This window comes from Oncorhynchus masou, chromosome 12 (genome assembly GCF_036934945.1).
Source record: "Oncorhynchus masou masou isolate Uvic2021 chromosome 12, UVic_Omas_1.1, whole genome shotgun sequence".
NCBI classification, from domain to species: Eukaryota; Metazoa; Chordata; class Actinopteri; order Salmoniformes; family Salmonidae; genus Oncorhynchus; species Oncorhynchus masou.
This window is the reverse complement of record NC_088223.1, coordinates 25,062,462-25,084,998: the sequence shown is the minus strand read 5'-3', so window position 1 is coordinate 25,084,998 and position 22,537 is coordinate 25,062,462. Positions and strand designations below refer to the sequence as shown.

Below are 22,537 nucleotides of genomic sequence, written 5' to 3'. Positions count from 1 at the left end.
GAAAAGGAGAGAGGAAAAGGAGAGAGGAAAAGGAAAGAGGAAATGAGAAAGAGAAACAATAAAATGGAGAGTGGGTAAAAGAAGTGGAGAGGGAGATAGAGACGGCAAGAGAGAGAGAGGGAGGGAGAGACGAGAGAGAGAGAGGGAGGGAGAGACGAGAGAGAGTGAGGGAGGGAGAGACGAGAGAGAGCGAGAGGGAGGGAGAGACGAGAGAGAGAGAGGGAGGGAGGGACGAGAGAGAGAGAGAGGGAGAGACGAGACGAGAGAGAGAGAGAGGGAGGGAGAGACGAGAGAGAGGGAGGGAGAGAGGGAGGGAAAGAGAAAGATACAAACCGGGAGAGAGGGTAAAAGAAGTGGAGATGGAGATAGAGACAGCGAGAGAGAGAGAGAGAGGGAGGGAGAGACGGCGAGAGAGAGAGAGGGAGGGAGAGAGGGAGGGAGGGAAAGAGAAAGATACAAACCGGGAGAGAGGGATGGAGGTAGGGAGGTTGAGAGACAGAGAGTGAAAGCTAAAGACCGGGGGAAAGAGAGAGAGTGAGGGAAGGAGGGAGGGAGAGAGAGAAAGATGCAGACTGGGAAAGAGAGAGGGAGGGAGTGTGGCACAGGACATTGTGTTAGATGAGTCACGACTTACTGGGGATCCCTCTCTCTTTCATTCTACTCTCATTCTCTTCTTCTTTACTCTCTCTCTCTCTCTCTCTCTCTCTCTTTATCAATTTACATGTTTTTTCTCTTTTTCTCATCCCTCATCTTCTCTCTCAAGACTTTCCCTCCCTGATCCCGCACATCTCTCCTTTTCTCCTCCTTTTCCTTCCTCTACATCTCTCTCTGTCTTGCTCTCTTCAATCCATTATCCAGCTGTTATACAGCTTCTCATCCTCTCTGTTCAGTCTTCTTTTTCCAATCTCCCTCACTCCCTCGCTCCCTCACTCCTCTCACATTAGCGCAGCTGTTACCCCCTCCCTTCCCCTTTCTCTTTCTTTTGTCTCCCCCTCTCTATATCTCCCCTATATCTTTCTATCCCTGCCTCCCTGTTGAACTATCTGGTGCTACGTTCTCCCTGTCAGTCTCACTCTGTCTCTTTCACCCCTTTTTCTCTCTTGCCTCCCCTTTTCTGACTCCCTCTCTCTCCATTCGCTCTCTCCCTCTCTCTCTCTCTCTCTCTCTCTCTCGCCTCGATCCACTTTGACACTTTCCTTCCTTCTCTTCCTCTCCCTTACACTCTTCCGCCGTCACACACAGGCACACACACGCACACACACTCTCTCTCTCCCTCTCTCTCTCTCTCTCTCTCTCTCTCTCTCTCTCTCTCTCTCTCTCTCTCTCTCACACACACACACACACAGACAGACACACACACACACACAGTTTTTCTGCCTCACACTAACACCCACTCGATCTGTCTCTCTCTCCTTTCTGACGAGGGAACATGTTGCCTAGGAGCAGCAGCAGCAGCAGCAGTGTGCTACACGTGGAGACAACCTCCTCTCTCTGTGTCTGACTGCAATAAACCAGGGACAGGAGGAAAAAAGAAGGACCTGTTTCTTTTTTCTGTGTCTGACCAGACTCATTGAGGAAGAGGAGGAGGAGAAGAAAGATAGGAAAAGGATCAGTACGCAGAGGGATTCAGGATTTGATTGTGACTGTGAGTCTGACCAAACTCACAGAGGTGGACTAGCGAGAGGAGGAAGAGGAGGAGGAAGAGGAGGAGGAAGAGGAGGAGGAGAAGAGCCAGGATTTGTTTGTTTATCTGACAAAACTCCCCAAAGAGGAAGAATAAGAGGAAGAGGAGAGGCTACTGTTTGTTGTCCATTTGGGACAAGTGGGGTAGTGGGTTTGGACCGGGACTTGGCACACCCCCCAAAGTCGCTACCATGTGGCAGGAGGCCTTACGGACTCGGGGGCGCTACCTTCTGGAACGTGGGGGAGAGGGGGGAGACGGGGGAGAAGCCCTGGGGGATGTGTTTGTAGGTTTTGGGGAGACCCCGACACAGGGACAGGTGTGTGTTGGGGGACAGAAGACCCAGGACTGGCTGTATGAGTCCTATTACCGTATGAGCCAACAACACCCTCTCATTGTGTTCCTACTGCTGATAGTGATGGGAGCATGCCTCGCTCTACTGGCCGTGTTCTTTGCTTCCGGACTGGTGAGTATGTGTGTGTGAGTGTGTGAGTGTGTGTGTGTGTGTGTGTGTGTGTGTGTGTGTGTGTGTGTGTGTGTGTGTGTGTGTGTGTGTGTGTGTGTGTGTGTGTGTGTGTGTGTGTGTGTGTGTGTGTGTGTGTGTGTGTGTGTGTGGGTGTGTGGGTGTGTGGGTGTGTGGTGTTATACAATACAGAGCTCTATTGACTGATTAGAGTGGTTCAGAATGTGACAAGAGGGCTTCTTTCAAGTGCTGTTTCTGCTGTGTGAGTGTTGTTGATTTGATGACACACACACGCACGCACGCACACACTTGAAGAGCGCTGGCTATAACTGAAGTGTTTTTTCACTACTGTTTGGGGCGGCAGGTAGCCTAGTGGTTAGAGCGTTGGGGCAGTAACCGAAAGGTTGCTGGATTGAATCCCTGAGATGAGAAGGTAAACATCTGTCGTTCTGCCCCTGAACAAGGCAGTTAACCCACTGTTCCCCAGTAGGCTATCGTTGTAAATAACAATTTGTTCTTAACTGACTTACCTCGTTAAATAAATGTATGCCACAGAGATAGATGAAAAGGGAGAGCGAGTGTAGATAAATAAAGAGAGTGTTGAAAAGAGAGAGTGGAGAGATAGAGACCTGGTCAGACTGTGATTTTCGTTCAGTCCATTGATGTGTTTTTCCTCCGCAGAATATTATAACACCTCTCGCCTCCCACAGTGTAAACACACACACACACCTCGCCTCCGCAGCAGAAAAGTTACAGTATTGCAGCATCAGCAACCGAGCCCGACCAGCCCAAAGCTGTTTCCAGTGTAATAACAGAATACCAATGTATAACTCATGATATCCCTGGATGTATGTGAGCAATAACATATAGTGGGATTCAACCCTAGGTCTCTCTGGTACTAGAGGGTTGTCAACATGGTTGGTCGCACAGTATATAGCATGTATAGTAGGTCAATGTGGAGCATGTATGTTCTGTCCTCCAACAATTCTTCTTTACTGGCCCTGAGGAGAATAAACAGCCTAGAGACCACCTTTTGAGTGTCTCGGTCTTGTCTCCGTGTTGGATGCATTTGTGCGGTCTTCGGACAGTTAGGGCAAGTACTGGGACAGTGTTGGATAGACAGTAAGGACAAGTACTGGGACAGTGTTGGATAGACAGTAAGGACAAGTACTGGGACAGTGTTGGATAGACAGTAAGGACAAGTACTGGGACAGGGTTGGATAGACAGTAAGGACAAGTACTGGGACCGGGTTGGATAGACAGTAAGGACAAGTACTGGGACAGTGTTGGAAAGACAGTAAGGACAAGTACTGGGACAGTGTTGGATAGACAGTAAGGACAAGTACTGGGACAGTGTTGGATACATTTGTACGGTCTTCGGACAGTAAGGACAAGTACCGGGACAGTGTTGGATACATTTGTACGGTCTTCAGACAGTAAGGACAAGTACTGGGACAGGGTTGGATAGACAGTAAGGACAAGTACTGGGACAGTGTTGGATAGACAGTAAGGACAAGTACTGGGAGTGTTGGATAGAGAGTAAGGACAAGTACTGGGACAGGGTTGGATAGACAGTAAGGACAAGTACTGGGACAGTGTTGGATAGACAGTAAGGACAAGTACTGGGACAGTGTTGGATAGACAGTAAGGACAAGTACTGGGACAGTGTTGGATAGACAGTAAGGACAAGTACTGGGACAGTGTTGGATAGACAGTAAGGACAAGTACTGGGACAGTGTTGGATAGACAGTAAGGACAAGTACTGGGACAGTGTTGGATAGACAGTAAGGACAAGTACTGGGACAGTGTTGGATAGACAGTAAGGACAAGTACTGGGACAGTGTTGGATAGACAGTTAGGACAAGTACTGGGACAGTGTTGGATAGACAGTAAGGACAAGTACTGGGACAGTGTTGGATAGACAGTAAGGACAAGTACTGGGACAGTGTTGGATAGACAGTAAGGACAAGTACTGGGACAGTGTTGGATAGACAGTAAGGACAAGTACTGGGACAGGGTTGGATAGACAGTGAGGACAAGTACTGGGACAGTGTTGGATAGACAGTAAGGACAAGTACTGGGACAGTGTTGGATAGACAGTCAGGACAAGTACTGGGACAGGGTTGGATAGACAGTGAGGACAAGTACTGGGAGTGTTGGATAGACAGTAAGGACAAGTACTGGGACAGTGTTGGATAGAGAGTAAGGACAAGTACTGGGACAGGGTTGGATAGACAGTAAGGACAAGTACTGGGACAGTGTTGGATAGACAGTAAGGACAAGTACTGGGACAGTGTTGGATAGACAGTAAGGACAAGTACTGGGACAGTGTTGGATAGACAGTAAGGACAAGTACTGGGACAGTGTTGGATAGACAGTAAGGACAAGTACTGGGACAGTGTTGGATAGACAGTAAGTACAAGTACTGGGACAGGGTTGGATAGACAGTAAGGACAAGTACTGGGACAGTGTTGGATAGACAGTAAGGACAAGTACTGGGACAGCGTTGGATAGACAGTTAGGACAAGTACTGGGACAGTGTTGGATAGACAGTAAGGACAAGTACTGGGACAGTGTTGGATAGACAGTAAGGACAAGTACTGGGACAGTGTTGGATAGACAGTAAGGACAAGTACTGGGACAGTGTTGGATAGACAGTAAGGACAAGTACTGGGACAGGGTTGGATAGACAGTGAGGACAAGTACTGGGACAGTGTTGGATAGACAGTAAGGACAAGTACTGGGACAGTGTTGGATAGACAGTCAGGACAAGTACTGGGACAGGGTTGGATAGACAGTAAGGACAAGTACTGGGACAGTGTTGGATAGACAGTCAGGACAAGTACTGGGACAGTGTTGGATAGACAGTCAGGACAAGTACTGGGACAGTGTTGGATAGACAGTAAGGACAAGTACTGGGACAGTGTTGGATAGACAGTCAGGACAAGTACTGGGACAGTGTTGGATAGACAGTAAGGACAAGTACTGGGACAGTGTTGGATAGACAGTAAGGACAAGTACTGGGACAGTGTTGGATAGACAGTAAGGACAAGTACTGGGACAGTGTTGGATAGACAGTAAGGACAAGTACTGGGACAGGGTTGGATAGACAGTGAGGACAAGTACTGGGACAGTGTTGGATAGACAGTAAGGACAAGTACTGGGACAGTGTTGGATAGACAGTCAGGACAAGTACTGGGACAGGGTTGGATAGACAGTAAGGACAAGTACTGGGACAGTGTTGGATAGACAGTCAGGACAAGTACTGGGACAGTGTTGGATAGACAGTCAGGACAAGTACTGGGACAGTGTTGGATAGACAGTAAGGACAAGTACTGGGACAGTGTTGGATAGACAGTAAGGACAAGTACTGGGACAGGGTTGGATAGACAGTAAGGACAAGTACTGGGACAGTGTTGGATAGACAGTCAGGACAAGTACTGGGACAGGGTTGGATAGACAGTCAGGACAAGTACTGGGACAGTGTTGGATAGACAGTCAGGACAAGTACTGGGACAGGGTTGGATAGACAGTCAGGACAAGTACTGGGACCACCCGAGACCAAGGGATGAAAAAAAACACATTAATCAGCTTCCATTAAATAAGCACATAAAACCACATCACCAGGCCAAATATATACACTATGTTCTTGAAACATTAATACCTGAACAGTCATTATATATATTATAGACATGTTTGCGCAGTGACCAACCTATTGAACCTAGGCTTTTAGTGTGTGACAGGTTTGTGAAAGGACAGCAACGGTAATACCAGGGGACTGAGAAAGTGCACTTTTTGTTAAGTGGTGTAGTGGAGGCTATATGCAGGTATACACCGTATACCCATTTCGTAGTGAATGGACATTGCATATACTCACTTCTTCATCTCCCCTGATGCGTGTCAAAGTAGTTTAGTGCAGGTATATGATTTATGTAGTACAGTAGTGAAATCATGCTCAAAGTAGCCTACACAATCCTCGTGAAAAATATTGCGGGCCACATACATAGCCTAGTTGAACCGGAATACCATCTGCAGGCATCAAGAGCATGCAGCTCTCAACTAGTTTTCTGATGGAGCAGCTCACAAAGTATCTGCAGCCAGTAGGTAGGAAAGATGTTTCAATTTATGATACCTACCAGTAAATACTAACCAAGACAACAATGGATATGCAAACTAGGTATTGAAAAAGTTTGGTTAGAAGTCTTGGTTAGTAGGCTATATTTGTGCTACTTGCATCAGGGGCATAGGCATGAGTAGGCCTGGGTGGACACAAGCCCACCAACTGGGGAGCCAGACCCTGCCAGGGCCACCCAATCAGATTGGGCTAAACCAAAAAAAATATACATTATTATTACAAAAAACACAGTTCCACTCACCAGATGACAATAATGAAACAACCCTTTCCTGCGGTCAATGAACTAAAGCACCTCTTTGGTCTCATGGGGGGAATGTTATTACGTTTTATTTCAGTCTTCTGTGATGTATAGAAAGTGTAATATTGTGATTCAAACAAAACAATGGAATACATTTCAGCTCTATATCTGACATGGTACAAATGTCTTATTTTTTAAGCCCGTAACCATGTGAGTGAGGTGTATACTTCTGTTTCAAAGTAGATTTATTTAAGACTACCAAGAATCACCCTGTGTGACCCTGATTTAGCCCACTGCAGTAAAAGATTTTAACTTGTTGTTGAAAGTTATTCTTGAAAGGGAAGAAGCTAAAATATTAGCAGCAACATCCTCTTCGATAACACCTGCTGCAGCCGCTGCAATCTAGCCTACAACAATAGATAGCTAGCTAGACCTTGGGAAAACTACTGCTCGCTATTGCGCAGTATCCTGTTGGCCTTTGAGAAGACAGAAGTTTTGCCTTAATTCAGATTAATTCTGCTTGAATGGCAGATGCCTTCGCTCTAGCTTCTGATGGCCTAGCCAATGGCTGATCTAGCTACAGTAGCCAGATGTACATCGCCAGAGACGATCCCCAGAGACATTATTACAAATTAATAATATAATTTGAATTATTATTGTTATTATTATTATTGTTATTATAATAATCTGAAAGCGTGGAAGGCCCTCATTGTTCCCCACTGGGTTTGGGTTAGTATACATTTGTAGAATGGCTCTATTTGCACTCAGCATCTATTTTGTTCACCATTCTGAATGTCATTGGTTCTTCTGAAATATGAACAGAAATACTGGACATGTTGATCTCTTGTTATGGTGGCGATTTGACAAAATTACAGTCATTGTCTTGGACTCACATTTCCTGGTCTCAGTCTTGACTCGGTCTTGGACCTCTTGTCCCCTTCTGGTCTCGGTCACCATGTCTTGGTCTTGACTTGGACTTGCTACTTGAATCGGTCTCGCTTTAGGTGGTCTCGAACAAACCACTGGGAATAAAGTTGTAATATAGACCTGATAATCATATGAACCTAGCAGAGGATTGTATCTAAAGTGGCATAGAGTATAATGAGTATAATACAGTATAACACATCTTTGTGTATGATTCCAGTGGAACTGAAACCCAAAACCTTGGCATTGATTGCTCCATTGCGCTTACTAAATGAGAAACACAGAACGGAATATATTGTACTGAATTGAACTCTGCTCTACACTCTCTAAAAGAAGAACTCCAGCTAAACTCATATTATCAGGCTGCCAGAATGCTATTATATCATCAAAGCTAGCTGCTAGTTTCTAGGTGTATCTTTATGCCATTCCTTCTGTCTTCTCTCTCTCACTGATCCATTTCAGGAACGCTCCAGCAACATTGACAGATCCCCAGTGGGTTGTTCTTAGAATGTATGAACCACAGTGGGTTGTTCTTTGAAGATCTTCCTTTCACCTTGTCAAAACCATTCCTGGAATAATATTCTTAACTAGATCCCGAATGATTGATTATGATGTCACTTTATCAATTACGTCATATTTCGTTCCAATTTAAACTGGGGAGGGCAAAAGTGCATTACAGCACAAAACAACGCTGGAGTACACCTCTGTCTCTCAATGTAAGCCACCATTTTATTAGATCTAAAATATTTTATATAAAGTAAAAGTGCACTAGCCATACTTGACAAGTATGTGTGGTTTATGTACGTTTCTCATCCATTGTGGGCTGTGCCTGTCATGCAGCAGAAGGGCTCATTTGCCCATGTATTGTTTGCAAGCTAGCTAGAAACTTTGTAAAGTTGCCTAAACATTGTGGTAAGTTAGTTATGTACTTTCCTCTCCTACCAACATACCTAAGCTAGCTAGCATATTTATCCCCTTATTAATGTTGTTTTAAAACTGTTTAATCACCATTGCTGCTGGCTGCGCAATGCAACAGACATGGCATTGATTGATGGATCATGTCAAATTGGCTAGCTAGCTAACAACAAATCATGCAAATTTGGCCAGCTAGCTAATAAGCTAACCTTCAGTGGCTAAAACTAGCTAGCTAGTTATCTCTAAATATCGTTTGATTTGCTTGCCAGCTGACAGTAGTCAGACAGACAATATTATCAGGGCAGGCATAGACTCAAAATATATCCTACTTGTCGATATCCATCTCAAGCAACTATCTCTTGATGAAGCAAGCTAAATGACACAAGTTGTTATCTTAGCTAGCTAGCTAGGCCTACACATAAAAAGGATAGGCTGCAACCCTCTGAAATTACATGAATACTGATCATGAAAAGCATACAGTTACATGCTGTAACTCAGATTATATAGCTAAATGTACTCAATTGCTTTGCATGGAATAATCTGAAATTTGTAGTTCTGGCTGTGCTTTTCAAGAGGTGATCATAACTGAATAATTGTAGCATTTCTTAAGGAATCCCATGAAAACCACAATCAGTTGTCAATAGTTTTAGTGGAGCTGGGTGTCTCCCAACCCCCCCAGCAGGCAAGTCAAAAAGTATGCACCTTACTGTGTAATTTATTGATAACAACCTTTGTATTGTTGTCATTACTGTATAATGTTCCTGTCATAGAAATTGAATATTTCTATGGTTCATATATTGTTCTAGTATGAATGTTCTAGTCACATCACCCATCAGCTAAGAAGAATCGTAGATCAAATACAGTCAGTCTCTTCAGGGCCGGCCCTAGCCTTTGGGGGCCCTAAGCGAGAATTGCGGGCCCCCCACCTTGAGGAATAACATGTTAGTGGCCACCCTCTTTAAAGTGGAGGGAAAATGTACGTTTTCAAGTTTTAATTTCCTGAAATTCTCTATATTTTGCAATGGGGCGGAGAAAACTGCTGAAGCACAACCACATTTCAAAATTGCACCTGGTGTATTCTAATATTCTTACTCTATATAGTAAGTTGAGACCCTGACTGAATCCGTTTTTTGGGGGGGGGGCACGGCCCCTAAGGGACCGCTTATGTCCGCTTATGTTGCTTATTCTGGAACCGTCCCTGAGTCCCTCTCTCTGCTCTCGCTCTCCCTCGCCTCTCTCTTTTAATCTCTCTGCTTCTCTCTTCTTTCTCTCTCTCTCTGTTCCTCTCTGTCTCTGTCACATAGCCTACATACTAACACACAAATAACAGAGAGAGAGAGAGCACTCCAGTAAGAGTCGTGTTTAAAGCGCTCTTCAAGTGCACGCGCATATGTGAGTGTTTGTGTGTGTTTTGGAGAGGATTCTGTTGTATGTGTGGTCAGCACAACCAAAACACCATTAGTACTGCTGAAATATCAGGCACAAAAACATGCTATTTTATCTTATTCAAGTGATCTGGGATTTTTCTATAACCAGACCCTCCCCTCCCTGTGTGTGTGTATGTGTGTGTGTGTCTGCATGCTCACATGTTCACACGTGTGTGTGTGTGTACGTTTGTGCGTGCGTATGTGTGTGTGTTGTGAAGTTTTTACCCTGAAACCCTGCCTCTGCTGTATCTCAGGAAGTCTCTAATTTCCTACCGAAGCTTATCTTGTATTTTCAGAGCAAATATCCCTGAGGATTGTTCTTTCATGTAGTCCTGAGATTGCATTGATTTAAAATGGTGTGCTGGTGTGTGTGCATATGTGAGTGTGTGTGTAACCAGGCGATAACATACAGTAAGCTAGTTGAGATAAAAAAAAATCGCAATTAATAATTTGACATATTGGGAATAAATAACCAAGTTCTGGGAAAATATATTACATATACATAAGTATGTGGACCACCCTTCAAATTAGTGGATTTGGCTATTTTAGCCACACCCGTTGCTGATAGGTGTATAAAATCGAGCACACAGCCATGCAATCTCCATAGACAAACATTGCCAGTAGAGTGGCCTAACTGAAGAGCTCAGTGACTTTCAAAGTGGCACCGTCATAGGATGCCAACTTTACAACAAGTTAGTTTGTCGTATTTCTGCCCTGCTAGAGCTGCCCCAGTCAACTGTAGGTGCTGTTATTTTGAAGTGGAAATATCTAGGAGCAACAACAGTTCAGCAGCAAAGTGGTAGACCACACAAGCTCACAGAACGGGGCCGTTGAGTGCTGAAGCGCATAGAGCATAAAAATCTTCTGTCCTCGCTTCCAAACTGCCTCTGGAAGCAACGTCAGCACAAGAACTGTTCGCCGGGAGCTTGATGAAATGGGTTTCCATGGCCAAGCAGCCGCACACAACCCTAAGATCACCATGCACAATGCCAAGATTTGGTTGGAGTGATGTAAAGCTTGCTGCCATTGGACTCCAGAGAGGTGGAAACGGGTTCTCTGGAGTGATGAATCACGCTTCACCATCTAGCAGTCCGACTGATGAATCTGGTTTCGGCGGATGCCAGGAAAATGATACCTGCCCCAATGCATAGTGCCAACTGTAAAGTTTGGCGGAGGAGGAATAATAGTCTGGGGCTGTTCTTTATTGTTCTGGCTAGGCCCCTTAGTTCCAGTGAAGGGAAATCTTAACGCTACAGCATACAATGACATTCTGGACGATTCTATTCTTCCAACATTGTAGCAACAGTTTGGGGAAGGTCTTTCCTGTTTCAGCATGACAATGCCCCCGTGCACAAAGCGAGGTCCATACAGAAATGGTTTGTCGAGACCAGTGTGAAAGAACTTGACTGGCCTTCACAAAGCCCTGACCTCAACGCCATCGAACAGCTTTGGGATGAATTGGAATGCCGACTGAGAGCCATGTCTAATAGCCCAACATCAGTGCCCAACCTCACTAATGCTCTTGTGACAGAATGGAAGTCCCCGCAGCAATGTTCCAACATTTAGTGGAAAGCCATCCCAGAAAAGTGGAGGTTATAGCAGAAAAGGGGGGACTAACCCATGATTTTGGAATGAGATGTTCAACGAGCAGGTGTCCACATACTTTTGGTCATGTGGCGTATGACATCATATGACAAAATATGACATCACCAGACTGTGGGTGTACAGTATGCAGTTCAGGGGGTAACGCATTGTGACAGAATTCCAGTCACCCAATGTAGGTATCTATTATTATTTAGTCCACTTGACTCTATTTATACATCCTGGCATTCATCTCTGTTTGCTTGTGAAATGTCCAGTTATTGGAACAGATAGTTAGAATGTTGAACTATGCCTTCTTTTATATTGGAACAGATTTGACTGTTGAACTACTTATTAATGTTGAACTACAGCCTACTGTAATGGCGAAATCCTTGTCTGGACAATTTATTGTTGTTATTGTTGTTCTTGTTGATGTTGCTGCAACCCCTGTCTATTTCAAGAGCTCCCTCGAGGAGACATTGATCTGTGATAGTCTTCACACACTTGTCTTGACACTTCACATGCACGCACACACACACACACACACACACACACACACACACACACACACACACACACACACACACACACACACACACACACACACACACACACACACACACACACACACACACACACACACAGACAGACAGACAGTGATACTTAACACCCTGACACCTTCACACTTCACACTGTCATGTTGTAACACTTCTAGAATAGAAAGCTCTAGGCTCGACAATGGTGGCTGTCCATTAAACATGGCAGAGAGAGAGAGGCGAGAAATGTCTAATAATCTACATCCCATTTTAGATAAATATTCAAGACTTTCAGAAAACATGGAAAGTGCACACAGTGCATTTGGAAAGTATTCAGACCCCTTGACTTTTTCCACATTTTGTTACGTTACAGTTTATTCTAAAATGGATTAAATAAATGAAAAATACTCACCAATCTACACACAATATACCATAATGACAAAGCAAAAACAGGTTAATAGAATTTTAGAACATGTATTAACATTTAACAACAGAAATACCTTATTTACATAAGTATTCAGATCCTTTGCCATGAGACTCGAAACTGAGCTCAGGTGCATCCTGTTTCCATTGATCATCCTTGAGATGTTTCAACAACTTCATTGAAGTCCGCCTGTAAATGATATTTATTGGACATGATTTGGAAAGGCACAGACCTGTCTATATAAGGTCCCACAGTTGACAGTGCATGTCAGAGCAAAAACCAAGCCACGAGGTCAAAGGAAATGTACGTTGAGGCACATATCTGGGGAAGGGTACCAAAAATTGTCTACAGCATTGAAGGTCCCGAAGAACACAGAGTCCTCCATCATTCTTCAATGGAAGAAGTTTCGAACCACCAAGACTCTCCCTAGAGCTGTCCGCCCGGCCAAACTGAGCAATCGGGGGAGAAGGGCCTTGGTCAGGCAGGTGACCAAGAACCCGATGGTCACTCTGACAGAGCTCCAGAGTTTCTCTGTGGAGATGGGAAAACCTTGCAGAAGGCCAACCTTACGGTAGAGGCCTTTACGGTAGAGTGACCAGACGGAATCCACTCTTCAGTAAAGGGCACTCACACACACACACACACACACACACACACACACACACACACACACACACACACACACACACACACACACACACACACACACACACACACACACACACACACACACACACACACACACACACACACACACACACACACACACACACACACACACACACACACACACACACACACACACACACACACACACACACACACACACACACACACACACACACACACACACCCACCCACCCACCCACCCACCCACCCACCCACCCACCCACCCACCCACCCACCCACCCACCCACCCACCCACCCACACACACACCCACCCACCCACCCACCCACCCACCCACCCACCCACCCACCCACCCACCCACACACCCACCCACCCACCCACACACCCACCCACCCACACACACACACACCCACCCACCCACCCACCCACCCACCCACCCACCCACCCACCCACCCACCTCGCTGACTGACAGTGTTATGTTCCCTCCCTCTTCCCCCTGTATAAAGGTGGAATCAGTCAGTCTGAGGTAAAAGGGAAGTAATTGTTCTTGTAGACAAAACAGTAGAGAACAGCAGCCCGTCATCTCCCCCTCTCCCTTTGTCCTGCCTGGGAAATGGGCTTGAATGGGTTTAAATGGAATTAAATAGCTTTAAATAGCTAACCATTTGAAATGTGCAAATGGCAGGAGTTTTAACCGCAGATAGGCTAAGGGAGAGCACTAAAGTGGGGAAAGAGCAGAACTATTCAGTTATTCAGTTACAGACGGGAAAGGTGAGCAGACTATGCGTTTGTGTGTGTTTGAGTTGTGTGTGTGTGCATGTGTGTTCCTGCGAGCATGTGGGTGTGCCAGTGGCGGTCAGTGCCATTTATAATGAGGGAGGACAATTTTCTTTTCATGAGCATGGCCTTATTTCTATTACAGCATGTTGGATGACTGTCATTCATATTCCAATGTAACATCGTTAGGTTTAGGCTACTACATCATACTCAAATTTTCCCTAAAATCAACATGAGGTTACTATAACCTAGCCTATGAATGAAAGTTTACAACATAGGTGCACGCAGGTCTAGAGAAAAATGACATGGACAGACAATGACTGTCATTCAATACCACCTTGCACACTCTTTCCTGCTTCTAGCCTATCTAGGGTGTAATCATTAGTTCAACAGATGCAAACAAGACTTAATTTTGGACAAATTCTGATTTTTATCCCCGTTTTGTTTGCTTCCGTTTAAGAAGCATTTTTCAACAGAATCGGCGTAATGAATAGACCCCTGATCACGCATAAACACAATTCACTTTCATAGCAGCCACGTTGTATTCATTCTCACCTCTATGCAATCTCCTCCTCTGACATTTTCCCTTAGTTTGTGGACTTCAATGAACAACACATCAGCTGTATGTAACCAAGCGAGAAAAAAACCTTTCCTAGCCAAACCACCGCACACAGCCTACATCGTTGTCCCCATATTAACTAAAATAACGTTCTAGTCAATATGGCTAATAGAACTAATGCGTTAGTAAACCCGCTACAATCATGCAGTAACGTTACAGTGTATAGTCAGTAAGCAGTTACACCGGCAGGCCCCGGTGGCAATAAATTAATAAAACCAAAAGCTTACCTTGACTTGGAAGAGTTCCAGTGTTGCGTTGGATATCATAGCCAACTAGCTAGCATAGCATCCCTCTGTTTGAGCTGGGTATTTGAGCAACTAAACTAGTCAGCTGCATTTGCTAGCTAAGTAAGTGAAACTGAAACTGAAAATAAATCACAAAATCTCTCTCTTTCTCTTGCTTCTCCTTCATTTTTGAAGAAATACATTTGTTAAAAACTGTTCAACTATTGTCTCTCTCTCGTTTTGAGTCAGCTACTCACCTCATTTTATGCGCTGCAGTGCTAGCTAGCTGGAGCTTTTGCTTTCAGTACTAGATTCATTCTCTGATCCTTTGATTGGGTGGACAATATGTCAGTTCATGCTGCAAGAGCTCTGATAGGTTGGAGGACGTCCTCCGGAAGTTGACGTAATTACTGTGTAAGTCTATGGAAAGGGGTGAGAACCATGAGCCTCCGAGGTTTTGTATTGAAGTCAATGTACCAAGAGGAGGACGAAAGCTAGCACTCTTCCTGATACACCATGGTGCTACCCTACAGAGTTCGGATGAAGCTATTGTAGACCTTCATTGCAAAACAGTGTGTTTGAATCTATTATTTGGTGAAGTGAATATATTTTGTATAGTTGTACCTTTTTCCTCTGGTGTGTGCATGTGTGACGAAAGGTAAAGTATGACATTATGTTGCTAATCACGCAGTTAGTGAGTCATTGCCGTAATTGGTATTTTATACACTTTATCAAATATTCATGAGTGTGTTTTAGAGAGGGAACAAGGATTGATAATAATGGCTGCGACCGGAGGGGTGTGTTTTGTTGTGTTTGTGTGTGTATGTGCATGTGTGTGTGTATGTATGCTTTCTGTGTATATATATATATATATATATATATATATATATATATATATATATATAAAGCTCATTGTAATTCTGTCTGGGTGCTTGCTCTCTGTGCTTCTTGGGGTGGCAGTCGCTACCTAGTAGTCTCCTGGGTTTCGCCTGACCTAGTCAGACCCTAAATCATAGCACTGCTGCTGAGGCATTACTCTAACAATATGTCCCCCTTGCCTCAGCCTGGCTCTACACACCCTGACTCATACTTATACTGCTACTCCTTACAGTCGTTAAACACTAGTGTATTTTAGCAAATAACCATAGAACACCTCTCTATTCTACCATAGAACCATAGAACACCATGTATTCAACCATAGAGCAATAGAACACCACTGTATCCTAGCATAGAACCATAGAACACCACTGTATTCTACCATAGAACCATAAAACACTAATGTATTCTACCATAGAATCATAGAACACCACAAACATACAAATACAAATCATAGAACTGCAGAATGATAGAATGTATTCTACTGATGTGTTTTTATCACAGAATCATAATATGGAGGGTCTTCTGATGATATTCTAGGCTCTCATAATGTTCTTATGCAAAATCTACATTTAGAAAATTATGCCGATTTCTGTATCTCTACAATTTATAACCTCAGAGTCAGAAAGGCAGGGTAATTATAAGGAACAAAAATATAAACACGACATGTAAAGAGTTGGTCCAATGTTTCATGAGCTGAAATAAAAGATCCCAGAACTTTTGCACATGTACCAAAAGCTTATTTCTATCAAATCTTGTGCAGAAATTTGTTTACATTCCAACTAGTGAGTAATGTTATTTCTCCTGTGCCAAGATAATGCATCCACCTGACAGGTGTGGTATATGAAGAAGCTGATTAAATAAACAGCATGATTATTACACAGGTGCACCTTGAACGTTAAATTCTCTACCATAAGGTAAAGGGGATACCGAGTCAGTTGTACAACTGAATGCATTCAACTGAAATGTGTCTTCAGCATTTAACCCAACCCCTCTGAATCAGAGAAGTGCTGGGGGCTGCCTTAAAATCCGCCTCCGACATAATTTTAGAATATTTGGCAGTATGTCTAACTCAATTCCTATGCCCTCCCAGGCCACCCATGGCTGAGCCCTTGACAAGTCATGTGAAATCCATAGATTAGGGCCTAATGAATTTATTTCAATTGACTGATTTCCTTACATGAACTGTAACTCAGTAAAATCGTTGAAATTGTTGCATGTTGCGTTTATATTTTTGCTAAGTATATTTGATCTGGACCCTGCACTCTTGATGTCAGAGAAGTAGGCCTCGACCTCCACCCAGCCTCTAGCTGTAGCCCTTCCTGCAGTTATATGACCTAGTGGCATCATGGGTTGGAATGTTATTCATGTTTTTAAATATTTTTAACAAATTTAATTAAACAGCCAAAAATCTATGTTTCTATGTGAATATATCTATATTTCAGTCTTCTGTGATGTATATACAGTGGAATATTGAGATGTAAACTCAAAATGTAATAGATTTTAACTCTATATCTGACATGGTATATGTGCCTTCTGTTTTGTAAGCCCATAACCATGTGTGTGAGGTGTATACCTGTGTTTCAAAGTACATTTGTTTAAGACTGCCAAGAAAGACTGTGTGACCCTGATTTAGCCCATTGCAGTAAAAGGCTAATGGACTTCTGCATAATGAATACACTACCACACTATCAGGCTACCCAATGCCTGTCACTTTTACCTGGGTATTTGTGATGAGAGGGAGTGGACACACATACACACACACATACATGTTTTCTCACGTGTGTACACAGAGAGGCAGTCATACACACAGGCATGCACCCACCCACGCAGGCAGGCACACAAACACACGCACCAGTGGAGGCTCCCCAGAGGAGGAAGGGGAGGACCATCCTCCTCAGTGAATTTTTTTGAATTTTTATATAGTTATCCTTTTTAGATACAACTATACTAACTATATTCACATGTCACCAAATAATTGATTAAAACACACTGTTTCGCAATGAAGGTCTACAGTAGCCTCAACAGCACTCAGTGGGGTAGCACCATGGTGTAGCCGGAGGACAGTTAGTTTCCATCCTCCTCGTGGTACATTAACCTCAATTACAAAAACCTAGGAGGCTCATGGTTCTCACTCCCTTCCATAGACTTACACAGGAATTATGACAACTTCCAGAGGACGTCCTACAGCCTATCAGAGTTCTTGCAGCATGAACTGAGATGTGGTTAACCGAATGATCAAAGGATCAGAGAATGAATCTAGTACTGAAAGCATAAGCTACAGCTAGCTAGTACTGCAGTGCATAAAATGTGGTGAGTAGTTCACTCAAAGAGAGAGAAAGACAATAGTTGAACAGTTTTCAACAAATTCATTCATCGAACCAAGAGAGGGAGAGAGAGCTAGCTTGTCACGTACAGTATACTCCCTCTCCAGCGCTTGAGGTCGCCAGTCCGCTTATTATTATGCACACCTGTCACCATCGTTACGTGCACTAGCGCCTCATCAGACTCAACTGGACTCCATCACCTTCCTGATTCCCTTCCCTGTAAGTGTCACTCATTTAGTTTTTTTCTTTGGCGTTATTGACTCTGTTGGTGTTTCATGTCTGTACGCTTTTCGTGTTTCTTGTTTTGTTCCATGTTTGTTTATTTATTAAATGATTCACTCCTTGTACTTGCTTCCCGACTCCCAGCAGAATAACACCTCCCCAAATGTTGGACCGGCAAGTTCCCATGTCTCAGCTAGCTTGTCAGGCTCCCATGCCTCAGCTGGTTCGTCAGGCTCCCATCCCTCTGGTCGTGGTCCTGCGGCTGAAGCTTCGCACCAGGGAGGGGGTACTGTCACGTATACTCCCTCTCCGGCACTCGAGGCCACCAGTCTGCTTATTATTACGTGCACCAGCACCTCATCAGACTCAGCTAGACTCCATCACCTTCCTGGTTACCTTCCCTATAACTGTCACTCCCTTTGGTTTTTTCCTTTGTCATTATTGACTCTGTTTGGTGTCTCATGTCTGTACGCTTTTGTGTTTCTCGTTTTGTTCCATGTTTGTTTATTTATTAAATTATTCACTCCCTGTACTTGTTTCCGGACTCCCAGCGAACACGTTACATAGCTATATTTCATTGTCTTTTATTCACTCTCATTTTCACTTCATTTGCACTATATAGAAATCGCTCTGCCATTTACATGTTGCAAAAATTTGAATCGTTTTCTTAATTTCAGTTTGTGATGAAACAAGCAAGTGTAGAGAGTCATTGTACAACCTAAACCGCTGTGAAATATATTTTCCACAATCCAAAATATTGTGTTTTCAGCTGTTTGAAACTGGTTTGCAAAACCCGAAAGTAAAAAAACGCAAAACCGAACATATCTAACGCTTCTTAGACACATAACACACATTTCTATGTGAATTTGGTCGGGTCGCTCAAAAAGTTACATATTGCGGCTAGCTAGTGAATGTAGCTAGCTAGTTTAGCCTACTCAAACACCCGGATAAAACAGATAGGGATGCTATGTTAGCTAACTGGCTATGGCTATCCAACACATGAACTCTTCCAAGTCAAGGTAAGATTTTGGTTTTATTAATTTATTGCCACCTGGGCTCACAGGTGTAACTGCTAAACTGCTTGCTGTAAACTGTGCTGCATAATTGTAGCGGGTTAATTAATTAACGCGTTAGTTCTAGTAGCTATGCTAACTACTATGGTGTGCTAACTAATATGGTGACAACAATGTAGGCTGTGTGTAGTGGTTAGCAGTTATGATATAACGTTTGTATTGGAAGGGTTTTTTCACCTGGTCACAGAATTTTGTGTAGATGCGAGAAGGAATTATACAACGAGCAAAGAGATCATGCTGTTTGTATGTGGCTGCAATGGAAGTGAACTGTGTTTGGGGGTGATCAGGGGTGTGTTCATTCCACCGATTCTGTTAAAATATTTATTTAACGGAATGAAACAGGGATAAAAAATACCTGCATTTGTCTGATAGAAACTCTCATTTGCAACTGTTTTGACTAATGATCACACCCTAGATCAGCTAGATGCAGGTTAGAGTGTGCAAGGCGGTATTGATGTTTCACTGTCTATGACCTTTTTTTAACCAATTTTTTTCTCTCGACCTGTGATCCTACGTTGTAAATTCATAGGCTAGGTTTTAGCAACCTCATGATGGGTATAGGGAAAATGTTAGTATCATGTAGTATTCTAAACCTATCGATGTTATGTTCCATTGAGCTGGGTGAAGGGACTATGAATGACAGTCATCCAATATGCTGTAATAGAAATAAGAACATGCTCATCAACAACAACAAAAACGTCCTTCCTAATCTTAAACGGCACCAACCGCCACTGACACACACACAGGTCATGGCTGGGTGAGGGGTGAAGGAGTCATGTGAACGTTAATAGAGTCTGTCAGCTAGTGGTGATGAGTAGAGCAGAGATGGGTATGAGACATCAAATCGAATTTTATTTGTCACAGTGAAATGCTTACTTACAAGCCCTTAATCAACGGTGCAGTTTTAAGAAAAATACCTAAAAAAATAAATAAATAAAAGTAACAAATAATTAAAGAGCAGCAGTAAAACAACAATAGCGAGGTTACATACAGGGGGTACTGGTACAGAGTCAATGTGCAGGGGCACCGGTTTGTCGAGGTAATTGAGGTAACATATACATGTAGGTAGAGTTATTAAAGTGACTTATGCATAGATAAAAACAGAGAGTAGCAGGAGTGTAAAAGAGGGGGGGGAATGCAAATAGTCTGGGTACACATTTGATTAGACATGGATGCATTACGGAGTATGGAGGAGGGTATGAATGGTATGAACCGAGACCGTGTGAGTGTGGGTGTGTTTTTGGATTTACTTTTTTACTATTTTAGGCTTAGGGGTTAGCTTTAGGGTTAGGATTAGGTTTAGGGTTAGAGGTTAGGTTTAGGGTTAGGATTAGGTTTAGGGTTAGAGGTTAGGTTTAGGGTTAGGATTAGGGTTAGGGTTAGAGGTTAGCTTTAGGGTTAGGATTAGGTTTAGGGTTAGAGGTTAGGTTTAGGGTTAGGGTTAGGATTAGGTTTAGGGTTAGAGGTTAGGTTTAGGGTTAGGGTTAGGATTAGGTTTAGGGTTAGGATTAGGTTTAGGGGTTAGAAAAAATAGGATTTTGAATGGGAATCAATTGTTTGTTCCCCACAAGGATAGTAAAAAAAAATGTGTGTGTGTGTGTGAGAGAGTGAGAGAGTGTGTGTATGTGTTGGCATGTGCCTTGACAGATTTTAAATGCTGACAGTGACATTGTGAGGATAGAAGTGACACAGTAGCACATTCTCTGGGCTCAGACTGCCTGTCTGTCTGTCTCTGTGTGTGTGTGGTGATGCGATGTGAATTCTGCTGGTCTACAATACACCACTTAGCAGATGCTTTTATCCCCAAATATTACAAGTGCCTGCATTTTTAGTAGGCTAACCCAAAAGAGAGAGCGAGAGAAAGAGAGGTGGTGAGAAGTTGTCTCCTTCAGAAATTGAGGAGACAAAAAGCTTCTGTCTCGTTTTTCTCTCCTTTTCTAAACTCCCGCCCTCCCTCACCTCCCCTCCTCCCTTTCTCCCTCACTTCCCCTCTCTCTCTCCAGAACATGGAAGACCACCTAGCGTTCCTGATCACCGTGCCCACCACCCTCTTCCTCTTCCTCTCCATCTTCATCCTGGTCTGCATAGAGTCCGTCTTCAACCGCATGCTCCGCCTCTTCTCCCTCCTTATATGGGCCTGCCTGGTTGCCATGGGTTACCTCTTCATGTTCTCCGGAGGGATCCTCTGTCCTTGGGACCAGGTGAGGTAGGGGGGGGTGCGCTCGTGCGCGAACATGTCGGGTGTGCATATTGGACAGCGTTATGTGTGTGTGTTTGTGTAGAAGAAGAAAAATATTGTTCATTAATACTTTATTGTCCATTGGTCTTTAAAGGAGAAATTTTGCTCTTTTGCTTTTCAACCAATCCCTTGAGACACACATACAAGAGTTTGGGACCACAGGGTGAGCCACGGTTCATTGCTGCTGGAACTGTTTTTTTAAGGATTGAGTGCCTTGCTCAAAACCCCAGCGGCTGGAGATGCCATCTTCGATTACTGTTTACTACATCAGAACTGGGATTCAAACCGCCGATTGTCCTCTCTAACTTCTAGGCTACCTGCTTTCATGTGTTTGTGTGTCTGTGTGTGAGTGTGTGTCCTTACCTTGAGTGTTCCTCATGTGTGATTAAGTGTTAGGCTAAGCCACAGAAGGTGAGAGATCAGGAGACAGATACATTACCTTTCAGGCCCATTCACTTTACTCTTCCCCTCCTTATCTCCCTTCTTCCTTCCCTCTCTCTTTTCCAATTTACTTTTCATTTGATCTTTTTCCCAGTCCCCCCGCGTCTCTATCTCTCTCCTTATTTCTAAAATTCTATTTACTTTATATCCCTCTGCCACTTTACCTCATCCTCCCTGGTCTCCTTCCATTTATCTCTCACTCACCGTCACCCCCCCTCTCCTTCTCCTACCTTCTCTCCATCCCTCCTTCCCCTTCTGTTCCTCTCCTCCCTCCTCCTCTCAACCTTGTGCCCCCTTTCCTTTTCCTAACTCCTCTCCATCCCTCCCTCCCTCACCCTCTGTTTCTCTTATTCCCTCCCCCTCTCTGCATCCTTCTCTCCAGAGCCTCCTCTTCCCTTTAGCAGACTACTCATGGAGAGTAGTGCCCCGCGTCTGCTAAGGGCCCCCGACCAAAAAGGAACTCAGTTGGGTAGTGCATCAGCAGTTTGTTATGTCAGTCACTCAATTAGCCGAGTTCAGCTAACATTTTTAAGTTGCTAGGCAAGGTATTCTAGCCAGCTATATAGACCTTATAGTAGGCCTTATCATCACCAAATTACAGACCGGCCACGCGGGTCTGGCATTCAGGGGCCCTGACCTACAGGGCGCCCCCATTGATTTTGTTAGTCACTTTTACACATATATCATATGAATGTGGCATAAATCATAGCAAAATGTGTAAATTGCAGAAAATGTGCTTTTAAACTGCAACACTTTCTCTACGCCTCATGGCAAATGTGTAGAATTG

General features: G+C 43.8%; 1 protein-coding gene across 5 annotated transcripts in view; it reads left to right on the top strand.

The window, feature by feature from the left end:
• The first annotated feature begins 1,001 nt into the window (after nucleotides 1-1,001).
• Nucleotides 1,002-22,537, top strand: part of LOC135549746 (adenylate cyclase type 2-like) — a 118,456-nt gene continuing 96,920 nt past the window's right edge. For 2 of the 5 annotated variants that reach the window (XM_064980009.1, XM_064980008.1), the window contains exons 1-2: nucleotides 1,002-2,147; nucleotides 21,074-21,271. In XM_064980009.1, the coding sequence (XP_064836081.1) occupies nucleotides 1,875-2,147; nucleotides 21,074-21,271 (471 nt within the window). In that variant the 5' untranslated portion in view covers nucleotides 1,002-1,874. The remainder of the gene's footprint in view (nucleotides 2,148-21,073; nucleotides 21,272-22,537) is intronic. The other 3 variants (XM_064980007.1, XM_064980006.1, XM_064980010.1) reach the window with 2 other exon arrangements.